The sequence below is a fragment of the Cherax quadricarinatus genome, chromosome 71 (genome assembly GCF_038502225.1).
Source record: "Cherax quadricarinatus isolate ZL_2023a chromosome 71, ASM3850222v1, whole genome shotgun sequence".
Classification (NCBI taxonomy): domain Eukaryota; kingdom Metazoa; phylum Arthropoda; class Malacostraca; order Decapoda; family Parastacidae; genus Cherax; species Cherax quadricarinatus.
Window position 1 is genome coordinate 9,324,744 of NC_091362.1, and position 20,565 is coordinate 9,345,308.

Consider the following 20,565-nt stretch of genomic DNA (forward strand, 5'->3'; position numbering starts at 1 on the left):
AACAGGTATAGGACAGCAATAGAGATAATTAGGAGGAAGGGTGGGAAACCTGTAATATGTGGCATTTTGCCAAGGAGAGGAGTTGGAAATGAATGGTTGTCCAGAGCAATTGGTGTCAATTGCTGGCTGGACAAATACTGTAAGGAAAATGCGGTAACATTCATTGACAACTGGGACCTCTTCTATGGCAGAAATGACATGTATGCCAGGGACGGGGTTCACTTATCTAGGTGTGGGGTGGGAGCACTGGCCAACGCAGTGGAGGGAGCTGTTAGGTCTTTAAACTAGGAATAGTTAGTGGTATGGGTTTTTGCGGGAAAACTGTGAAGTCGCAGGGTAGTAATATGAGTACTAGGAGAACTAGTAATAGGCAAAATGAGGTGGATATTGGAAAGCCAGTGGCACTAATTGACAAGGACAGTAATAGGTTTAGTGGAATAACAGAAAGGAGCAGGAAGGGTAAAGAGAGAGGAGGGTCATTAAATATTTATTACACAAATAGTCGCAGTGCTAGGAATAAGATGGACGAGTTGAGACTAGTTGCTAGTGCAGGTAACATAGATGTATTTGCCATTACTGAGACGTGGTTTAATTCAAAAAGTCGGGACATGCCTGCAGAATGTCACATTCAGGGTTTTAAATTGTTCCAAGTAGATAGAAGTATCGGGAAGGGGGGTGGGGTGGCATTGTATGTCCGAGATCGCTTGAACTGTTGCATAAAAACGGGTATTAAGTCTGAAGTAACACATACAGAGTCTGTTTGGATAGAATTTTCAGAGGGGCATGAAAAATTAATTTTAGGTGTGATATACCGTCCCCCAAATTTAGATAGGGACCAAGGGAGACTACTATGGGAGGAAATTGTTAGGGCCACAAGGCACGATAATGTAGTAATTTTAGGAGACTTTAACTTTTGTCATATTGATTGGAATTTCTTGACTGGGAATTTAGAATCATACGATTTCTTAGAAGTAGTTCAGGATTGTTTATTGAAGCAGTTTGTGACAGAACCTACAAGGGGAAATAACCTGCTTGACTTAGTTCTGGCAAACAATGAATCCCTTATTAATAATTTAGAAGTTTCAGAGGAACTGGGTGCTAGCGACCACAAATCAATTACATTTAGAATTGAATGGAAGTATGATAGTAGGGATAACTCAGTAACAGTCCCAGATTTTCGCTTAGCAGATTACGATGGGCTTAGAGAACGCTTATCATCTGTTGACTGGGGTAACGAAGAGAGCTATCAATATGACAGTTTTCTGAACACAATACATGCTGCTCAAAGAACGTTTATCCCTTATAAGGAAATTAGATCAAATAGAAATGACCCAAAATGGATGAATAATAGGCTGAAATATCTACTAGGGCATAAGAAAGGAATTTATAGGCGAGGGTCATCTTATGAATCAGTATATTGACATTAAGAGGGACATTAAAAAGGGGATAAGAAAAGCTAAAAGGGACTATGAAATTAAAGTTGCTAGGGATTCTAAAACTAACCCAAAAAGTTTTTTCCAGGTATATAGAACAAAAGTCAGAGATAAGATAGGTCCCCTTAAGAATAACTATGGGCATCTTACTGACAAAGAGAATGAAATGTGCTCGATTTTAAATAATTATTTTCTCTCGGTTTTTACACAGGAAGACACTAATAATATTCCGGTAATTAATTTTTATAGTGTATCAGAAGAAGATATAATATGTAACATCACAGTCACTAGTGAAATGGTTATGAAGCAGATAGACCGACTGAAGCAAAATAAGTCACCGGGTCCTGATGAGGTTTTTTCAAGGGTTCTTAAGGAATGCAAAATGGAAGTCTGTGAACCATTAACTAATATTTTTAATTTATCTCTTCAAACAGGTGTAGTGCTGATATGTGGAAGATGGCTAATGTAATTCCTATTTTTAAAACAGGGGACAAGTCGTTACCGTCAAATTACCGCCCAATAAGCCTGACCTCAATTGTAGGCAAATTACTAGAGTCAATTATAGCTGAGATTATAAGAAGCCATCTCGATAAGCATAGCTTGATTAATGATACTCAGCACGGATTCACAAGAGGCCGGTCTTGTCTAACTAATTTATTAACTTTCTTCAGTAAAGCTTTTGAGGCTGTTAGGTAAGACACATATGCAACAGTTAGACAACTTTATTCCGAAACGTTTCGCCTACACAGTAGGCTTCTTCAGTCGAATACAGAAAGTAGGCAGGAACAGTAGAGAGGGACTGACAACCTCAAATTCTACGACTTTAAGGGTGATGGACTGATTACATCGTCTTCACATCTCTACTGTTCCTGCCTACTTTCTGTATTCGACTGAAGAAGCCTACTGTGTAGGCGAAACGTTTCGGAATAAAGTTGTCTAACTGTTGCATATGTGTCTTACCTAACAACCTGTCGGTATTGTATACCATTTTGATGTTCATCTTGTCAGACACTGCAACACGTGGCATCTTGGTACAGAAAACACCTTGGACAAGCTTTTCAAGTGAGAAGGGTTGGATCTGAGAGGGACATGACCTCTCAGTTGCCTCTCACTACTACTACTACTACTACTACTACTACCCTGCACCTCTCCTTCCGACAGTATTTAAGTCTCCGCACTGTCGCTTGATCTTCAGATAGTTCCTGACTATGGAACTGAACTTCTCCAGGCCGAGGGACTGACAACCTCAAATTCTACGACTTTAAGGGTGATGGACTGATTACATCGTCTTCACATCTCTACTGTTCCTGCCTACTTTCTGTATTCGACTGAAGAAGCCTACTGTGTAGGCGAAACGTTTCGGAATAAAGTTGTCTAACTGTTGCATATGTGTCTTACCTAACAACCTGTCGGTATTGTATACCATTTTGATGCTCATCTTTTGAGGCTGTTGACCATGATAAAGAATTTGATATTATTTACTTAGATTTTAGTAAGGCATTTGATAGAGTTCCGCACCAAAGACTGTTGAAGAAAGTAGCAGCTCATGGCATTGGGGGAAGGGTGCTCTCGTGGATCGAATCATGGCTCACAGACAGGAAGCAAAGAGTGTCCATAAATGGGGTTAAATCCGAGTGGGGATCAGTAACAAGTGGCGTTCCACAGGGATCAGTCTTGGGCCCGTTGTTGTTTATAATATATATCAATGATCTTGATGAAGGAATTACTAGTGATATGAGCAAATTCGCCGATGACACGAAGATAGGTAGGATAATTGATTCAAACGTAGATGTTAGGGAACTTCAGGAGGATTTAGACAAACTTTACTCTTGGTCAGAAAAGTGGCAGATGCAGTTCAATGTAGATAAATGCAAGGTTCTGAAGCTCGGGAGTGTCCATAACCCTAGCACTTATAAGTTAAATAATGTAGAACTTAGCCATACAGATTGCGAAAAGGACTTGGGGGTTATGGTAAGCAGCAACCTTAAACCAAGACAGCAATGCCTAAGCGTACGTAATAAGGCAAATAGATTACTGGGATTTATATCAAGAAGTGTAAGCAACAGAAGTCCAGAGGTCATACTGCAGCTTTATACATCATTAGTAAGGCCTCACCTAGATTATGCAGCTCAATTCTGGTCTCCATATTACAGAATGGACATAAATTCGTTAGAAAACATTCAGCGTAGGATGACTAAATTAATACATAGCATTAGAAATCTTCCTTATGAAGAAAGATTGAAGACTCTTAAGTTACATTCACTTGTTAGACGAAGAATGAGGGGAGACCTGATCGAAGTGTATAAGTGGAAGATAGGTATTAATAAAGGGGATATTAATAAGGTCTTGAGGATGTCTCTCCAAGAGAGAACCCGCAGTAATGGATTTAAATTAGATAAGTTTAGATTTAGAAAGGACATAGGAAAGTATTGGTTTGGAAATAGGGTAGATGATGAGTGGAACAGTCTACCTAGTTGGGTGATTGAGGCTAGGACTTTGGGTAGTTTCAAATTTAGGTTGGATAAGTACATGAGTGGGAGGGGTTGGACTTGAGAGGGACTTGCACATCGGAGCTTGTTTCTTGGGTGGCATTGAAAATTGGGTTGGTCAAATGTTTTGTTAGTGGGATGAATTGTAAAGGACCTGCCTGTGTGATGAATGGTTTGAAAAACCGACAAGTTGAAGATTGAGACACTTATGCAGCATATGGGAATCTTTATTCAGGAAACGTTTCGCCACACAGTGGCTTCATCAGTCCAATACAAAGAGGAAGGCGTAAAGAGAGGAGGAGTATGAGGTAATCAGTCCCTCAGCCTGGAGTCGATGTGTTCAGTCCATCAATCTTGTAGAATGTACAGCATAGGGCCGTAGACGTGGCTTATATACTGTAGTGAGGTGACTTGAAGCAGATGGAGGCGGGGTCATAGTGGTACCATCCACTAGTCGAAGTAGGTCTTTGTCCAAAGGTTGAACAAGCGTTGAAGAATTCTTTGTAAGAAGATCCCATGATGCTGCAGTGTCTGACAGTTGTGATGAATGGTTTGAAAAACCGACAAGTTGAAGATTGAGACACTTATGCAGCATATGGGAATCTTTATTCAGGAAACGTTTCGCCACACAGTGGCTTCATCAGTCCAATACAAAGAGGAAGGCGTAAAGAGAGGAGGAGTATGAGGTAATCAGTCCCTCAGCCTGGAGTCGATGTGTTCAGTCCATCAATCTTGTAGAATGTACAGCATAGGGCCGTAGACGTGGCTTATATACTGTAGTGAGGTGACTTGAAGCAGATGGAGGCGGGGTCATAGTGGTACCATCCACTAGTCGAAGTAGGTCTTTGTCCAAAGGTTGAACAAGCGTTGAAGAATTCTTTGTAAGAAGATCCCATGATGCTGCAGTGTCTGACAGTTGTGATGAATGGTTTGAAAAACCGACAAGTTGAAGATTGAGACACTTATGCAGCATATGGGAATCTTTATTCAGGAAACGTTTCGCCACACAGTGGCTTCATCAGTCCAATACAAAGAGGAAGGCGTAAAGAGAGGAGGAGTATGAGGTAATCAGTCCCTCAGCCTGGAGTCGATGTGTTCAGTCCATCAATCTTGTAGAATGTACAGCATAGGGCCGTAGACGTGGCTTATATACTGTAGTGAGGTGACTTGAAGCAGATGGAGGCGGGGTCATAGTGGTACCATCCACTAGTCGAAGTAGGTCTTTGTCCAAAGGTTGAACAAGCGTTGAAGAATTCTTTGTAAGAAGATCCCATGATGCTGCAGTGTCTGACAGTTGTGATGAATGGTTTGAAAAACCGACAAGTTGAAGATTGAGACACTTATGCAGCATATGGGAATCTTTATTCAGGAAACGTTTCGCCACACAGTGGCTTCATCAGTCCAATACAAAGAGGAAGGCGTAAAGAGAGGAGGAGTATGAGGTAATCAGTCCCTCAGCCTGGAGTCGATGTGTTCAGTCCATCAATCTTGTAGAATGTACAGCATAGGGCCGTAGACGTGGCTTATATACTGTAGTGAGGTGACTTGAAGCAGATGGAGGCGGGGTCATAGTGGTACCATCCACTAGTCGAAGTAGGTCTTTGTCCAAAGGTTGAACAAGCGTTGAAGAATTCTTTGTAAGAAGATCCCATGATGCTGCAGTGTCTGACAGTTGTGATGAATGGTTTGAAAAACGTTTCCTGAATAAAGATTCCCATATGCTGCATAAGTGTCTCAATCTTCAACTTGTCGGTTTTTCAAACCATTCATCACAACTGTCAGACACTGCAGCATCATGGGATCTTCTTACAAAGAATTCTTCAACGCTTGTTCAACCTTTGGACAAAGACCTACTTCGACTAGTGGATGGTACCACTATGACCCCGCCTCCATCTGCTTCAAGTCACCTCACTACAGTATATAAGCCACGTCTACGGCCCTATGCTGTACATTCTACAAGATTGATGGACTGAACACATCGACTCCAGGCTGAGGGACTGATTACCTCATACTCCTCCTCTCTTTACGCCTTCCTCTTTGTATTGGACTGATGAAGCCACTGTGTGGCGAAACGTTTCCTGAATAAAGATTCCCATATGCTGCATAAGTGTCTCAATCTTCAACTTGTCGGTTTTTCAAACCATTCATCACAACTGTCAGACACTGCAGCATCATGGGATCTTCTTACAAAGAATTCTTCAACGCTTGTTCAACCTTTGGACAAAGACCTACTTCGACTAGTGGATGGTACCACTATGACCCCGCCTCCATCTGCTTCAAGTCACCTCACTACAGTATATAAGCCACGTCTACGGCCCTATGCTGTACATTCTACAAGATTGATGGACTGAACACATCGACTCCAGGCTGAGGGACTGATTACCTCATACTCCTCCTCTCTTTACGCCTTCCTCTTTGTATTGGACTGATGAAGCCACTGTGTGGCGAAACGTTTCCTGAATAAAGATTCCCATATGCTGCATAAGTGTCTCAATCTTCAACTTGTCGGTTTTTCAAACCATTCATCACAACTGTCAGACACTGCAGCATCATGGGATCTTCTTACAAAGAATTCTTCAACGCTTGTTCAACCTTTGGACAAAGACCTACTTCGACTAGTGGATGGTACCACTATGACCCCGCCTCCATCTGCTTCAAGTCACCTCACTACAGTATATAAGCCACGTCTACGGCCCTATGCTGTACATTCTACAAGATTGATGGACTGAACACATCGACTCCAGGCTGAGGGACTGATTACCTCATACTCCTCCTCTCTTTACGCCTTCCTCTTTGTATTGGACTGATGAAGCCACTGTGTGGCGAAACGTTTCCTGAATAAAGATTCCCATATGCTGCATAAGTGTCTCAATCTTCAACTTGTCGGTTTTTCAAACCATTCATCACAACTGTCAGACACTGCAGCATCATGGGATCTTCTTACAAAGAATTCTTCAACGCTTGTTCAACCTTTGGACAAAGACCTACTTCGACTAGTGGATGGTACCACTATGACCCCGCCTCCATCTGCTTCAAGTCACCTCACTACAGTATATAAGCCACGTCTACGGCCCTATGCTGTACATTCTACAAGATTGATGGACTGAACACATCGACTCCAGGCTGAGGGACTGATTACCTCATACTCCTCCTCTCTTTACGCCTTCCTCTTTGTATTGGACTGATGAAGCCACTGTGTGGCGAAACGTTTCCTGAATAAAGATTCCCATATGCTGCATAAGTGTCTCAATCTTCAACTTGTCGGTTTTTCAAACCATTCATCACAACTGTCAGACACTGCAGCATCATGGGATCTTCTTACAAAGAATTCTTCAACGCTTGTTCAACCTTTGGACAAAGACCTACTTCGACTAGTGGATGGTACCACTATGACCCCGCCTCCATCTGCTTCAAGTCACCTCACTACAGTATATAAGCCACGTCTACGGCCCTATGCTGTACATTCTACAAGATTGATGGACTGAACACATCGACTCCAGGCTGAGGGACTGATTACCTCATACTCCTCCTCTCTTTACGCCTTCCTCTTTGTATTGGACTGATGAAGCCACTGTGTGGCGAAACGTTTCCTGAATAAAGATTCCCATATGCTGCATAAGTGTCTCAATCTTCAACTTGTCGGTTTTTCAAACCATTCATCACAACTGTCAGACACTGCAGCATCATGGGATCTTCTTACAAAGAATTCTTCAACGCTTGTTCAACCTTTGGACAAAGACCTACTTCGACTAGTGGATGGTACCACTATGACCCCGCCTCCATCTGCTTCAAGTCACCTCACTACAGTATATAAGCCACGTCTACGGCCCTATGCTGTACATTCTACAAGATTGATGGACTGAACACATCGACTCCAGGCTGAGGGACTGATTACCTCATACTCCTCCTCTCTTTACGCCTTCCTCTTTGTATTGGACTGATGAAGCCACTGTGTGGCGAAACGTTTCCTGAATAAAGATTCCCATATGCTGCATAAGTGTCTCAATCTTCAACTTGTCGGTTTTTCAAACCATTCATCACAACTGTCAGACACTGCAGCATCATGGGATCTTCTTACAAAGAATTCTTCAACGCTTGTTCAACCTTTGGACAAAGACCTACTTCGACTAGTGGATGGTACCACTATGACCCCGCCTCCATCTGCTTCAAGTCACCTCACTACAGTATATAAGCCACGTCTACGGCCCTATGCTGTACATTCTACAAGATTGATGGACTGAACACATCGACTCCAGGCTGAGGGACTGATTACCTCATACTCCTCCTCTCTTTACGCCTTCCTCTTTGTATTGGACTGATGAAGCCACTGTGTGGCGAAACGTTTCCTGAATAAAGATTCCCATATGCTGCATAAGTGTCTCAATCTTCAAAGGACCTGCCTAGTATGGGCCAACAGGCCTCCTGCAGTGTTCCTCCTTTCTTATGTTCTTATGTTCTTAAATTTGTTAGTATACCGAATTAGTTTACAAAACCAGGAGTTTTTTGAATTCGTGCGATTACTGGGGAATTACTTTCCTGATTTACTTCGAATTTTCAGCCATGATGTGTTTTACAGAAGTTAGGTTCACATGATCATAAGGCTGACTAGTCTCAATTTTCTAAATCTAATAAATTAACAGTACTATTTATTGCTTTCCAGTTAACTATAGAATGCCGTCTTATCGGCTTCAAAATTTTAACACTGATGTGTTCCAAAAAAGAATGACCCCATATAAGTTTAAACTGTGTAAGTATAGTTTTGAAATTGTATTAAATCGTTAAAAATTTGGTCTTATTAGATTCAGAACAATGATTGGAAAATAACTTTTCTAATATTCTGCAAACCTTCCGTGTTAATTGGTTTTATTTTAAAAAAAAGTTTGGCTTTCACTTTGAGGTAGGGAAGTAACACCTATGGTGATTATTAGGGAAACTTGTTGTTAGGTAAGACACATATGCAACAGTTAGGTATCTTTATTATGAAACGTTTCGCCTACACAGTAGGCTTCTTCAGTCAAGTACAGAAAAGTTTCATACTATGGAACAATGCTCTTCTCCAGACTGAGGGACTGACCACCTCAAAACTTTAAGGGTGATGGACTGATTACATCGTCTTCAAGTATCTTCTGCTTCTATCAACTTTTCTGTACTTGACTGAAGAAGCCAACTGTGTAGGCGAAACGTTTCATAATAAAGATACCTAACTGTTGCATATGTGTCTTACCTAACAACCTGTCGGTATTTTATACCATTTTAATGTTCAATTAGGGAAACTTCCTTGGAGAAGGGAAATGAACTTCATTCTGGGAAAATCCAGAGATTTCTCCTCAGATCTCTTTATTTTCTTCCCTTGCCTCCCTTAGCCAGTTCGGCGGCAAAATCTAAATTCTAATTCACTTGACATATGTTAGGGCGAATATTGAGTATACTGCCCCAACATGGAGCCCATAATTGGACAAGCACTTTTGGAAACTGGGAACGGTCTAAAGGTTAGCAACCAGGCTAGTACCAAAACTGAGAAGAATACTCTATGAGGAGAGGCTGAATGATGACCTAAGAGGACTAGGACACGTGATGAAATGATTACTACGTACAAAATCTTAAGAGGAATTGACAGAGCTGATAGTGACTGTGTGTTTGAATTAAGAGGACCAAGAACAAATGGACGAGGACGAAGGTGGAAGAAGACACAGATGAGCTATAGCTATATAATAGAAGTATTTATTTAGTCTCAGAGTTGGGTTATTGAGGCTAGGACTTTGGGTAGTTTCAAATTTAGGTTGGATAAGTACATGAGTGGGAGGGGTTGGATTTGAGAGGGACTTGCACATCGGAGCTTGTTTCTTGGGTGGCATTGAAAATTGGGTTGGTCAAATGTTTGTTAGTGGGATGAATTGTAAAGGACCTGCCTAGTATGGGCCAACAGGCCTGCTGCAGTGTTCCTCCTTTCTTATGTTCTTATGTTCTTATGAGGCAGTGGTAAAGGTAAACCCAGTCTGCAGCTTCACGAGTAGATATGATAAGGCCCAAGAGGCCAGAAGTCAGTGATATTAATCAAGGTGGTCTAGGACACTGGTGCCAGGTGCTAAGTATCAACACCTGTAAACACAAACAGTGAGTAAATCATTGGATACACAGACACTTCGCCGAGCTAAACTGTACACTGCTGTCTATATACAAACAATGGCAGGGAACATCAGTTAGTTGCAATCTGAAGAAGTTATTGTACACAACTGAGAATCGTAAGTAGCACAAAACAGAGACCCAATAACCAAATACAAATGGAAGGGGAGCCATGAAGCGCTAATCAATGTATAAGTGCAACATATGGGAATCTTTATTCCAGAAATGTTTCGCCACACACTGGCTTCATCAGTCTAATACAAAGCAGAGAGGGGTAAGGAGAGGAAGAGTTTGAGGTAATCGGGCTGAGGGACTGATTTCTTCAAACTACTCCTCCCCTTACCCCTCTCTGCTTTGTATTGGACTGATGAAGGAAGTGTGTGGCGAAACGTTTCCTTAATAAAGATTCCCATATGTTGCATAAGTGTCTCAATCTTCAACTTGTCGGTTTTCAAGCCATTTATCACAAATGCATAAGTGGACTGATCGAACTGATCGTAGCAGGTGCTTAGGTACCAAATGGAATAAGAATGGGAGAAAAAATTAATCATTAGTAAGGCCTCACCTAGATTACGCAGCTCAGTTCTGGTCTCCATATTACAGAATGGATATTAATTCGTAAGAAAACATTCAGCGAAGAATGACTAAATTAATTCATAAGAACATAAGAACATAAGAAAGGAGGAACACTGCAGCAGGCCTGTTGGCCCATACTAGGCAGGTCCTTTACAATTCATCCCACTAACAAACATTTGACCTACCCAATTTTCAATGCTACCCAAGAAATAAGCTCTGATGTGCAAGTCCCACTCAAATCCAACCCATCCTACTCATGTATTTATCCAACCTAAATTTGAAACTACCCAAAGTCCTAGCCTCAATAACCCAACTAGGTAGACTGTTCCACTCATCAACTACCCTATTTCCAAACCAATACTTTCCTATGTCCTTTCTAAATCTAAACTTATCTAATTTAAATCCATTACTGCGGGTTCTCTCTTGGAGAGATATCCTCAAGACCTTGTTAATATCCCCTTTATTAATACCTATCTTCCACTTATACACTTCGATCAGGTCTCCCCTCATTCTTCGTCTAACAAGTGAATGTAACTTAAGAGTCTTCAATCTTTCTTCATAAGGAAGATTTCTAATGCTATGTATTAATTTAGTCATCCTATGCTGAATGTTTTCTAACGAATTTATGTCCATTCTGTAATATGGAGACCAGAATTGAGCTGCATAATCTAGGTGAGGCCTTACTAATGATGTATAAAGCTGCAGTATGACCTCTGGACTTCTGTTGCTTACACTTCTTGATATAAATCCCAGTAATCTATTTGCCTTATTACGTACGCTTAGGCATTGCTGTCTTGGTTTAAGGTTACTGCTTGTGATGAATGGTTTGAAAAACCGACAAGTTGAAGATTGAGACACTTATGCAGCATATGGGAATCTTTATTCAGGAAACGTTTCGCCACACAGTGGCTTCATCAGTCCAATACAAAGAGGAAGGCGTAAGGAGAGGAGGAGAATGAGGTAATCAGTCCCTCAACCTGGAGTCGATGTGTTCAGTCCATCAATCTTGTAGAATGTACATTCTACAAGGTTGATGGACTGAACACATCGACTCCAGGTTGAGGGACTGATTACCTCATTCTCCTCCTCTCCTTACGCCTTCCTCTTTGTATTGGACTGATGAAGCCACTGTGTGGCGAAACGTTTCCTGAATAAAGATTCCCATATGCTGCATAAGTGTCTCAATCTTCAAGGTTACTGCTTACCATAACCCCCAAGTCCTTTTCGCAATCTGTATGGTTAAGTTCTACATTATTTAACTTATAAGTGCTAGGGTTATGGACACTCCCGAGCTTCAGAACCTTGCATTTATCTACATTGAACTGCATCTGCCACTTTTCTGACCAAGAGTAGAGTTTGTCTAAATCCTCCTGAAGTTCCCTAACATCTACGTTTGAATCAATTATCCTACCTATCTTCGTGTCATCGGCGAATTTGCTCATATCACTAGTAATTCCTTCATCAAGATCATTGATATATATTATAAACAACAACGGGCCCAAGACTGATCCCTGTGGAACGCCACTTGTTACTGATCCCCACTCGGATTTAACCCCATTTATGGACACTCTTTGCTTCCTGTCTGTGAGCCATGATTCGATCCACGAGAGCACCCTTCCCCCAATGCCATGAGCTGCAACTTTCTTCAACAGTCTTTGGTGCGGAACTCTATCAAATGCCTTACTAAAATCTAAGTAAATAATATCAAATTCTTTATCGTGGTCAACAGCCTCAAAAGCTTTACTGAAGAAAGTTAATAAATTAGTTAGACAAGACCGGCCTCTTGTGAATCCATGCTGAGTATCATTAATCAAGCTATGCTTATCGAGATGGCTTCTTATAATCTCAGCTATAATTGACTCTAGTAATTTGCCTACAATTGAGGTCAGGCTTATTGGGCGGTAATTTGACGGTAACGACTTGTCCCCTGTTTTAAAAATAGGAATTACATTAGCCATCTTCCACATATCAGACACTGCACCTGTTTGAAGAGATAAATTAAAAATATTAGTTAATGGTTCACAGACTTCCATTTTGCATTCCTTTAGAACCCTTGAAAAAACCTCATCAGGACCCGGTGACTTATTTTGCTTCAGTCTGTCTATCTGCTTCACAACCATTTCACTAGTGACTGTGATGTTACATAATTTATCTTCTTCTGATCCACTATAAAAATTAATTACCGGAATATTATTAGTGTCTTCCTGTGTAAAAACCGAGAGAAAATAATTATTTAAAATCGAGCACATTTCATTCTCTTTGTCAGTAAGATGCCCATAGTTATTTTTAAGGGGACCTATCTTATCTCTGACTTTTGTTCTATAGACCTGGAAAAAACTTTTTGGGTTAGTTTTAGAATCCCTAGCAACTTTAATTTCATAGTCCCTTTTAGCTTTTCTTATCCCCTTTTTAATGTCCCTCTTAATGTCAATATACTGATTCATAAGATGACCCTCGCCTCTTTTGATACGCCTATAAATTCCTTTCTTATGCCCTAGTAGATATTTCAGCCTATTATTCATCCATTTTGGGTCATTTCTATTTGATCTTATTTCCTTATAAGGGATAAACGTTCTTTGAGCAGCATGTATTGTGTTCAGAAAACTGTCATATTGATAGCTCTCTTCGTTACCCCAGTCAACAGATGATAAGTGTTCTCTAAGCCCATCGTAATCTGCTAAGCGAAAATCTGGGACTGTTACTGAGTTATCCCTACTATCATACTTCCATTCAATTCTGCATGTAATTGATTTGTGGTCGCTAGCACCCAGTTCCTCTGAAACTTCTAAATTATTAACAAGGGATTCATTGTTTCCAGAACTAAGTCAAGCAGGTTATTACCCCTTGTAGGTTCTGTCACAAACTGCTTCAAAAAACAATCCTGAACTACTTCTAAGAAATCGTATGATTCTAAATTCCCAGTCAAGAAATTCCAATCAATATGACTAAAGTTAAAGTCTCCTAGAATTACTACATTATCGTGCCTTGTGGCCCTAACAATTTCCTCCCATAGTAGTCTCCCCTGGTCCCTATCTAAATTTGGGGGACGGTATATCACACCTAAAATTAATTTTTCATGTCCCTCTGAAAATTCTATCCAAACAGACTCTGTATGTGTTACTTCAGACTTAATACCCGTTTTTATGCAACAGTTCAAGCGATCTCGGACATACAATGCCACCCCACCTCCCTTCCCGATACTTCTATCTACTTGGAACAATTTAAAACCCTGAATGTGACATTCTGCAGGCATGTCCCGACTTTTTGAATTAAACCACGTCTCAGTAATGGCAAATACATCTATGTTACCTGCACTGGCAACTAGTCTCAACTCGTCCATCTTATTCCTAGCACTGCGACTATTTGTGTAATAAATATTTAATGACCCTCCTATCTCTTTACCCTTCCTGCTCCTTTCTGTTATTCCACTAAACCTATTACTGTCATTGTCAATTAGTGCCACTGGCTTTCCAATATCCTCCTCATTTTGCCTATTACTAGTTCTCCTAGTACTCATGTTACTACCCTGCGACTTCACAGTTTTCCCGCCAAAACCCATACCACTAACTATTCCTAGTTTAAAGACCTAACAGCTCCCTCCACTGCGTTGGCCAGTGCTCCCACCCCAAACCTAGACAAGTGAACCCCATCCCTGGCATACATGTCATTTCTGCCATAGAAGAGGTCCCATTTGTCAATGAATGTTACCGCATTTTCCTTACAGTATTTGTCCAGCCAGCAATTGACACCAATTGCTCTGGACAACCATTCATTTCCAACTCCTCTCCTTGGCAAAATGCCACATATGACAGGTTTCCCACCCTTCTTCCTAATTATCTCTATTGCTGACCTATACCTGCTAATCAGGTCCTCACTCCTACGTCTGCCAACATCATTGCCTCCAGCACTGAGACAGATAATAGGATTGCTCCCATTACCTCTCATGATGTCATCCAGACGGCTAACAATATCCTTCATCCCAGCCCCAGGAAAACATACTCTCTGCCTCCTAGTCCTGTCCTTCAAACAGAATGCCCTATCCATGTACCTAATCTGGCTATCCCCAACAACAACAATGTTTTTACCTTCCTTGGCGTCGTCCGTAGTGATGCTCCGAGTAGTCGACTCACATTCGCCAGGTAGCATTACACCACTTGTAGAATTCGTCATGACGTTCTCGATGGTCTTCGTTGGGGTTTCTAGGGATGTCTCACTCACGTCTGCCAATGCTTCCTTGGTGCTCGTTGTGGCATTCCCAGTAGAACACTCACATTCGTCAGGTAGCACTGAGAATGAGTTGGAAGTTTCCACGGCAGTCTTCTGGTTTCTCGTTGTTTCTGCCTCTCCAACCGTTTTCTTAATCTTCAGCTTGGTTCCATGTTGCCCGGCCACTGACCAAGCTCCCCTCTTAACCTGGGGACTCACAACAGGTGGATTACTACGAATCCTCTTGTTCTCCTCCGTTAATCGCCGTATCTCCAGTTTAGCAACTCTGAGTTCTTCTCTCAGCTGCTGGTAAAGCTGCTCAAGAGAGGGCATCCTGGTTCAGATTCACAGAGAGCACACAAACAGGTCTTCACAGAGCTAAGTACACGTCACCACGCTAAGTACACGTCACCACGTGTATGAAGAAAGATTGAAGTTCCATAAATTACATACACTTGTAAGACGAAGAATGAGGGGAGACATGATCGAGGTGTATAAGTGGAAGATGTGTATTAACAAAGGGGATTTAAATAAGGTCTTGAGGATATCTCTCCTGGAGAGAACCCTCAATAATGGATTCAAATTAGATAAGTTTAGATTTAGAAAGGTTATAGGAAAGTACTGGTTTGGAAATAGGGTAGTTAATGATTGAGACAGTCTGCTTAGTAGGGTTATTGAAGCTAGAATCTTGGGTAGTTTCAAGTTTAGGTTGGACAAATGCATGAATGAGAGGGTTGGATTTGAGTGAGACTTGCATTTGAGTAAATAGATTTGTCAGAGCTTATTGTTAGGGTAGCACTGTAAGTGGGTTGGGCAAATGTTCTGTTAGTGGGCTGGTACTGTAAAGGATCTGCCAAGTATGGGTCAATAGGCCTACTGCAGTGTTCCTCCTTTCTTATGTTCTTATGACTTTTGTAAAAAGAATGAGGGGCTACAACTGCTGAGGCAAAAGTACAAAGCCTGGAAAAGAATCTGAGGGTCTTGATGAGGGAACTAGGGGAGGTGAAGGAAAGAGGCATCGAGATGAGAGGAGGAATATTGATAGTGTATGGGAGGACAGAAGGAAGTAAACTTGGAAAGAGAAGCAGCTTAGGAAAGAAGAGAGAATCGAAACTTCAAATGAAGAGACTACATAAGCATGGGACAATTCCTTAATGAGGTGGCAATAAAAACACAAATGCAGTATAATGTGATCCTTTATTGACTACGTTTCGCCCACACAGTGGGCTTTTTCAAGTCACAAACAGAACTACCTGGGGTGGAAAGAACGCGAGTATTTATAGTCCGGCTGAGGTCAGGTGAAGAATGCTGCATTCTTCACCTGACCTCAGCCGGACTATAAATACTCGCGTTCCTTCCACCCCAGGTAGTTCTGTTTGTGACTTGAAAAAGCCCACTGTGTGGGCGAAACGTAGTCAATAAAGGATCACATTATACTGCATTTGTGTTTATATTGCCATTGTGTCGGTATTTTATACCATTTATTTCCATCCTTAATGAGGTGCAGAGGGAGAAGAAGCTAGGTGGGAAGACATGAATGAGATGGAGTATGTGGCTGAAAAGTGCTGGAAGGCAGTGAAGAAATTCACACCTAGGAGACAAACTAGCAGTGGGAAGAACAGAGTGAGCTTATTCTTCACCCAAAGGTGATAGAGTATGGAAACAAAAACATTAGAAAACGAATGGAAGAAAATGAGCAGAAAAGCCAGACACTAATGTGCATGCGTAATAAGCGAGGCTTAACGACAACTTGAGAATTACAAAGCATTGAGAGCCAAATCCAGTCCAAAGTTGCTAAACAGCCAAATCAGGAGGAAGACAACAGTAAAAGGCCAGGTAATCAGGCTGAATAAGGATGGAGTGTTCACAAAGAACGATCAGGAAATCTGTTAAGAGTTCAGCAAAACAATTAGGGAGGTATTCTCAGCAGAAACAGGAAGGTAACCTGAAAACTGAAGTAGTTGAGTGCACCAGACAGTGCCGAACACGATACATAGAACAGGATAAGAGGGGAAAAAGCTATTTCGTGAGCTAGATACCTAGAAGACAGTGAGACCAGATAATATTGCACAGTGGGTCCTGAGAGAGGGATTGGAAGTACTGTGTGAGTCACTAGTAACAATCTTCAACAAGACAACTGACACAGAGAAGCTCGAAGAGGTGTGGAAGAAAGAAAAAGTTGTCTCAATATTTAAGACAGGGGACAGACAGGTTCTGATAAACTATAGACCGGTGTCACTGACATGCATAGTGTTCAAGGTTATGGAAAGAATTATAGGGAGAAGAGTGGTTGAACACTTAGAAAGAAGTGAATTCATCAACGACAGCCAGCACGGCTGTAGAAATGTCTTTAACTGCGTTGTCTAATATGCCCCTTAAAGGTTTTTGACATGATAACAGAAGTAAGGAAGGCGAGATAAGGGTGGACATATCTCATATTTTTGGACACAAGGAAAACTCTAGACACAGTACCATACAAAATGTGAAAGAGCAGGCGGGAATAATAGGAAAGGCACTATAATAGGCCAAAAAAACTAACAGGAAGGCTACAACGAGTGATTATTTGAAATGAGGTGTCGGTATGAGTGCATGGGACGAGCGAAGTTTCGCAAAGATTAATACTAAAACTAATACTATTTTTTTATGTTAACGACATGACGAAGAGGATTGAGTCAAAGGTTCATAGATGATATGTAACTAATGAAGTGAATACAAATAGGTGAGAACCAGGAAAGACAACAAAAGACATGGACAGGCTACAGATCTGATTTGACACATAGCTACTAAAATTTAACCCTAGCAAGTGCGAAGTTATGAATACTGGGGAAGGGCAAAGAGAACCACAGAGACAGTGCAGGTTTGAGGAGGACGTAAGGCCTAGGAGGACCTCAGGGTGATTATTGTACTGAGCATATCGCCTGAGGCACACATACACCACATAACAGCTCCAGGAAATGCGCGTCTGGAAAATCTAAGACTAGCTTTCGGAACTTTAAGCCATGTGAACTTGATGCACGCCTTATGTCATGCATACTGGAGTATGCAACACACTATGGAACCCACTGCTAGTTAACCGTGGCAAGAAATTGAACTACGTACAAACGTTTGCAACGAGACTGATCCTGGACATAAGGGGTATGTCCTATGATGAGAGAATAAGGTAACCACACATGATAACATTAGAGGAAAAAAGGCTAGGGACTGATAGGAAGGAATACAGGAACACGAGGGCACAACTGGAAATTGAAGTCTCAGGGATGTTAAAAAGTATTTGTTGGGTCTAAGACTAGTCAGCAAGTGGAACAACCTGGAGAGCGTAGTTGTAGCAGTCCTTACATAGCGAAAAGGAGGGTTAGGAGCTGAGACTCGACCCCTGCAACCACATATAGGTGAGTGCTTATTAGTGAGTACACGCAATAAATGACGCAGCATTACAGACTATTCTTGCGAACAAAAGAGTTTAATTAAGTTACCTTGACAAACATGTTGTCAACGTATTCTTTATCTTGTGTGCATGACGAATTCTTGAGTACGCTACGCAGGTCCTCAGCCGTTACTTAGTAAATAAACCGAATCCTAATGTCCAATATAGAGTCTGGAACGAGGGAAGAATGAGTGTTTTCATAGTCTAAGAAATCTAAGTTTTCCATCACCGGAGGAAAGAAAATCCTGCGAAAACATGATCATGACATACAACATACTCAGAGTAATAAAGAAATTCGAAAAATATCTGCTTTTTCAACATGGGATAAACATGAACAAGAGAGAATGATTAGAAATTATTCTACCAACTTTGTGATATAAATATTAGAGAACTTTCTTATTTAACATAATACTGGTATAGAAATGTGCTGGGCACTGATTAAGTAGATCACAATAAGTTCTCTTATGAAGCTCCTCTATCTTGTGCAAATTTTTGGTAAATGCATTTGAAAAAGTGCATCCAAAATTAAAAAGCTCATACTATGAAAGACTTTCCAAATGGCATTCAGTTTTGGATGCACTTTTTCAACTGCATTTACAAAAAAATATGTGAGAGTTTACTATACATATAGCATTCCTCACAAAATATTATAGAGCAATATTCCATTAGTCAGTCTAAATTTAAAAAGAAAGATCAATAGCTGGAGTTCAATGTCCTTAAGCAAACTGAAATAGGTAACGCCAAATATTTAATGAAAAATTATGTAAAAGGTTTAAAATTAGTGTTCGAACATAAATATATTTTATTTTGTAGTCAACTGCATGTCATTCACTCATTAAAGTCTCTTTACTATAATATATTTCATGTAAATAAGTGATTATATTTCGTCTCACAGGCAAGGGATAAATATGTGTGTCACCTCTAGTCTTCGTCGCTTCCATTTGTTGTGGATTCTGCGTCTAACAGGTAAGATAATAACCAGTAAACCCTTTAAAACAGAATATATCTCAGAAACGTTAAATTCCGTTCAGGTTTATGTACTAAGAACTCTGGTTAGTGTTATCAGGATCGTAAATTTAACCACATGTGAAGAGTCACAAATTTGAAAAAATGAACAATTGAATTAAACAGTTGAAACAATTCCATTTTACTTAAAAGATACTAAATTTATACCTGATTTTTGATAGTCTATAACATCAACAACTAAAAAACATAAAGCTTAATGTCATTCACTATGATTTTTTGAGATCTTACAACTAATACAACTAATACCACTAATACCATTTGCATATGTGTATGTTTATGTATGTACTCATTTAATTGTGGTTGCAGGGGTCTACTCACAGCTCTAGGCTCCGCCTCTTCACTGGTCACTACTAGGTCCCCTCTCTCTCCCTGCTCCATGAGCTTTATCATACTTCATCTTAAAACTATGTATGGTTCCTGCCTCCACTACGTCACTTTACAGACTATTTCATTTCCTGACAATTCTGTGGCTGAAGAAATACTTGAAATACTTCCTCACATCCCTGTGAGTCTTCAGCTTCCAATTGTGACCCCTGGTTTCTGTGTCCCATATATGGAACATCCTGTCTTTGTCCACCTTGTTAGTTATTCGCAGTATTTTGTATGTATTTATCATGTCTCCCCTAACCCTCATGTCCTCCAGTGTCGTCAGGCCGATTTCCCTTAAACCTTTCTTCGTACGACAGTGTGTGTATGTGTGTGTGTGTGTGTACTCACCTATTTGTACTCACCTATTTGTGGTTGCACGGGTCGAGTCATAGCTCCTGACCCCGCCTCTTCACTGATTGCTACTAGGTCCTCTCTCTCCCTACTCCATGAGCTTCATCAAACCTCGCCTTAAAACTATGTATGGTTCCCGCGTCCACTACGTCACTTTCTTGGCTATTCCACGGCCTGACTACTCTATGATTGAAGAAATACTTCCTAACATCCCTTTGATTCATCTGAGTCTTCAACTTCCAATTGTGACCTCTTGTTTCTGTGTCCCATCTCTGGAACATCTCGTCTTTGTCCACCTTGTATATTCCGCGCAGTATTTTATATGTCGTTATCATGTATCCCATGACCCTCCTGTCCTCCAGTGTCGTCAGGCCGATTTCCCTCAACCTTTCTTCGTAGGACAATGCCCTTAGCTCTGGGACTAGTCTTGTTGCAAACCTTTGCACTTTCTCTAATTTCTTGACGTGCTTGACCAGGTGTGGATTCCAAACTGGTGCTGCATACTCCAGTATAGGCCTGACGTAAATGGTATACAGAGTCTTGAACGAATCCTTACTGAGGTATCAGA

At 40.9% G+C, this 20,565-nt stretch overlaps 1 protein-coding gene across 2 annotated transcripts in view; it reads left to right on the forward strand.

Annotated features, from left to right (window-relative positions):
* LOC128700274 (lachesin-like) overlaps positions 1 to 20,565 on the forward strand; it is a 245,371-nt gene that overhangs the window by 42,748 nt on the left and 182,058 nt on the right. For both annotated transcript variants that reach the window (XM_053793331.2, XM_070099964.1), the window contains exon 2: positions 19,147 to 19,217. In XM_053793331.2, the coding sequence (XP_053649306.2) occupies positions 19,160 to 19,217 (58 nt within the window). In that variant the 5' untranslated portion in view covers positions 19,147 to 19,159. The remainder of the gene's footprint in view (positions 1 to 19,146; positions 19,218 to 20,565) is intronic.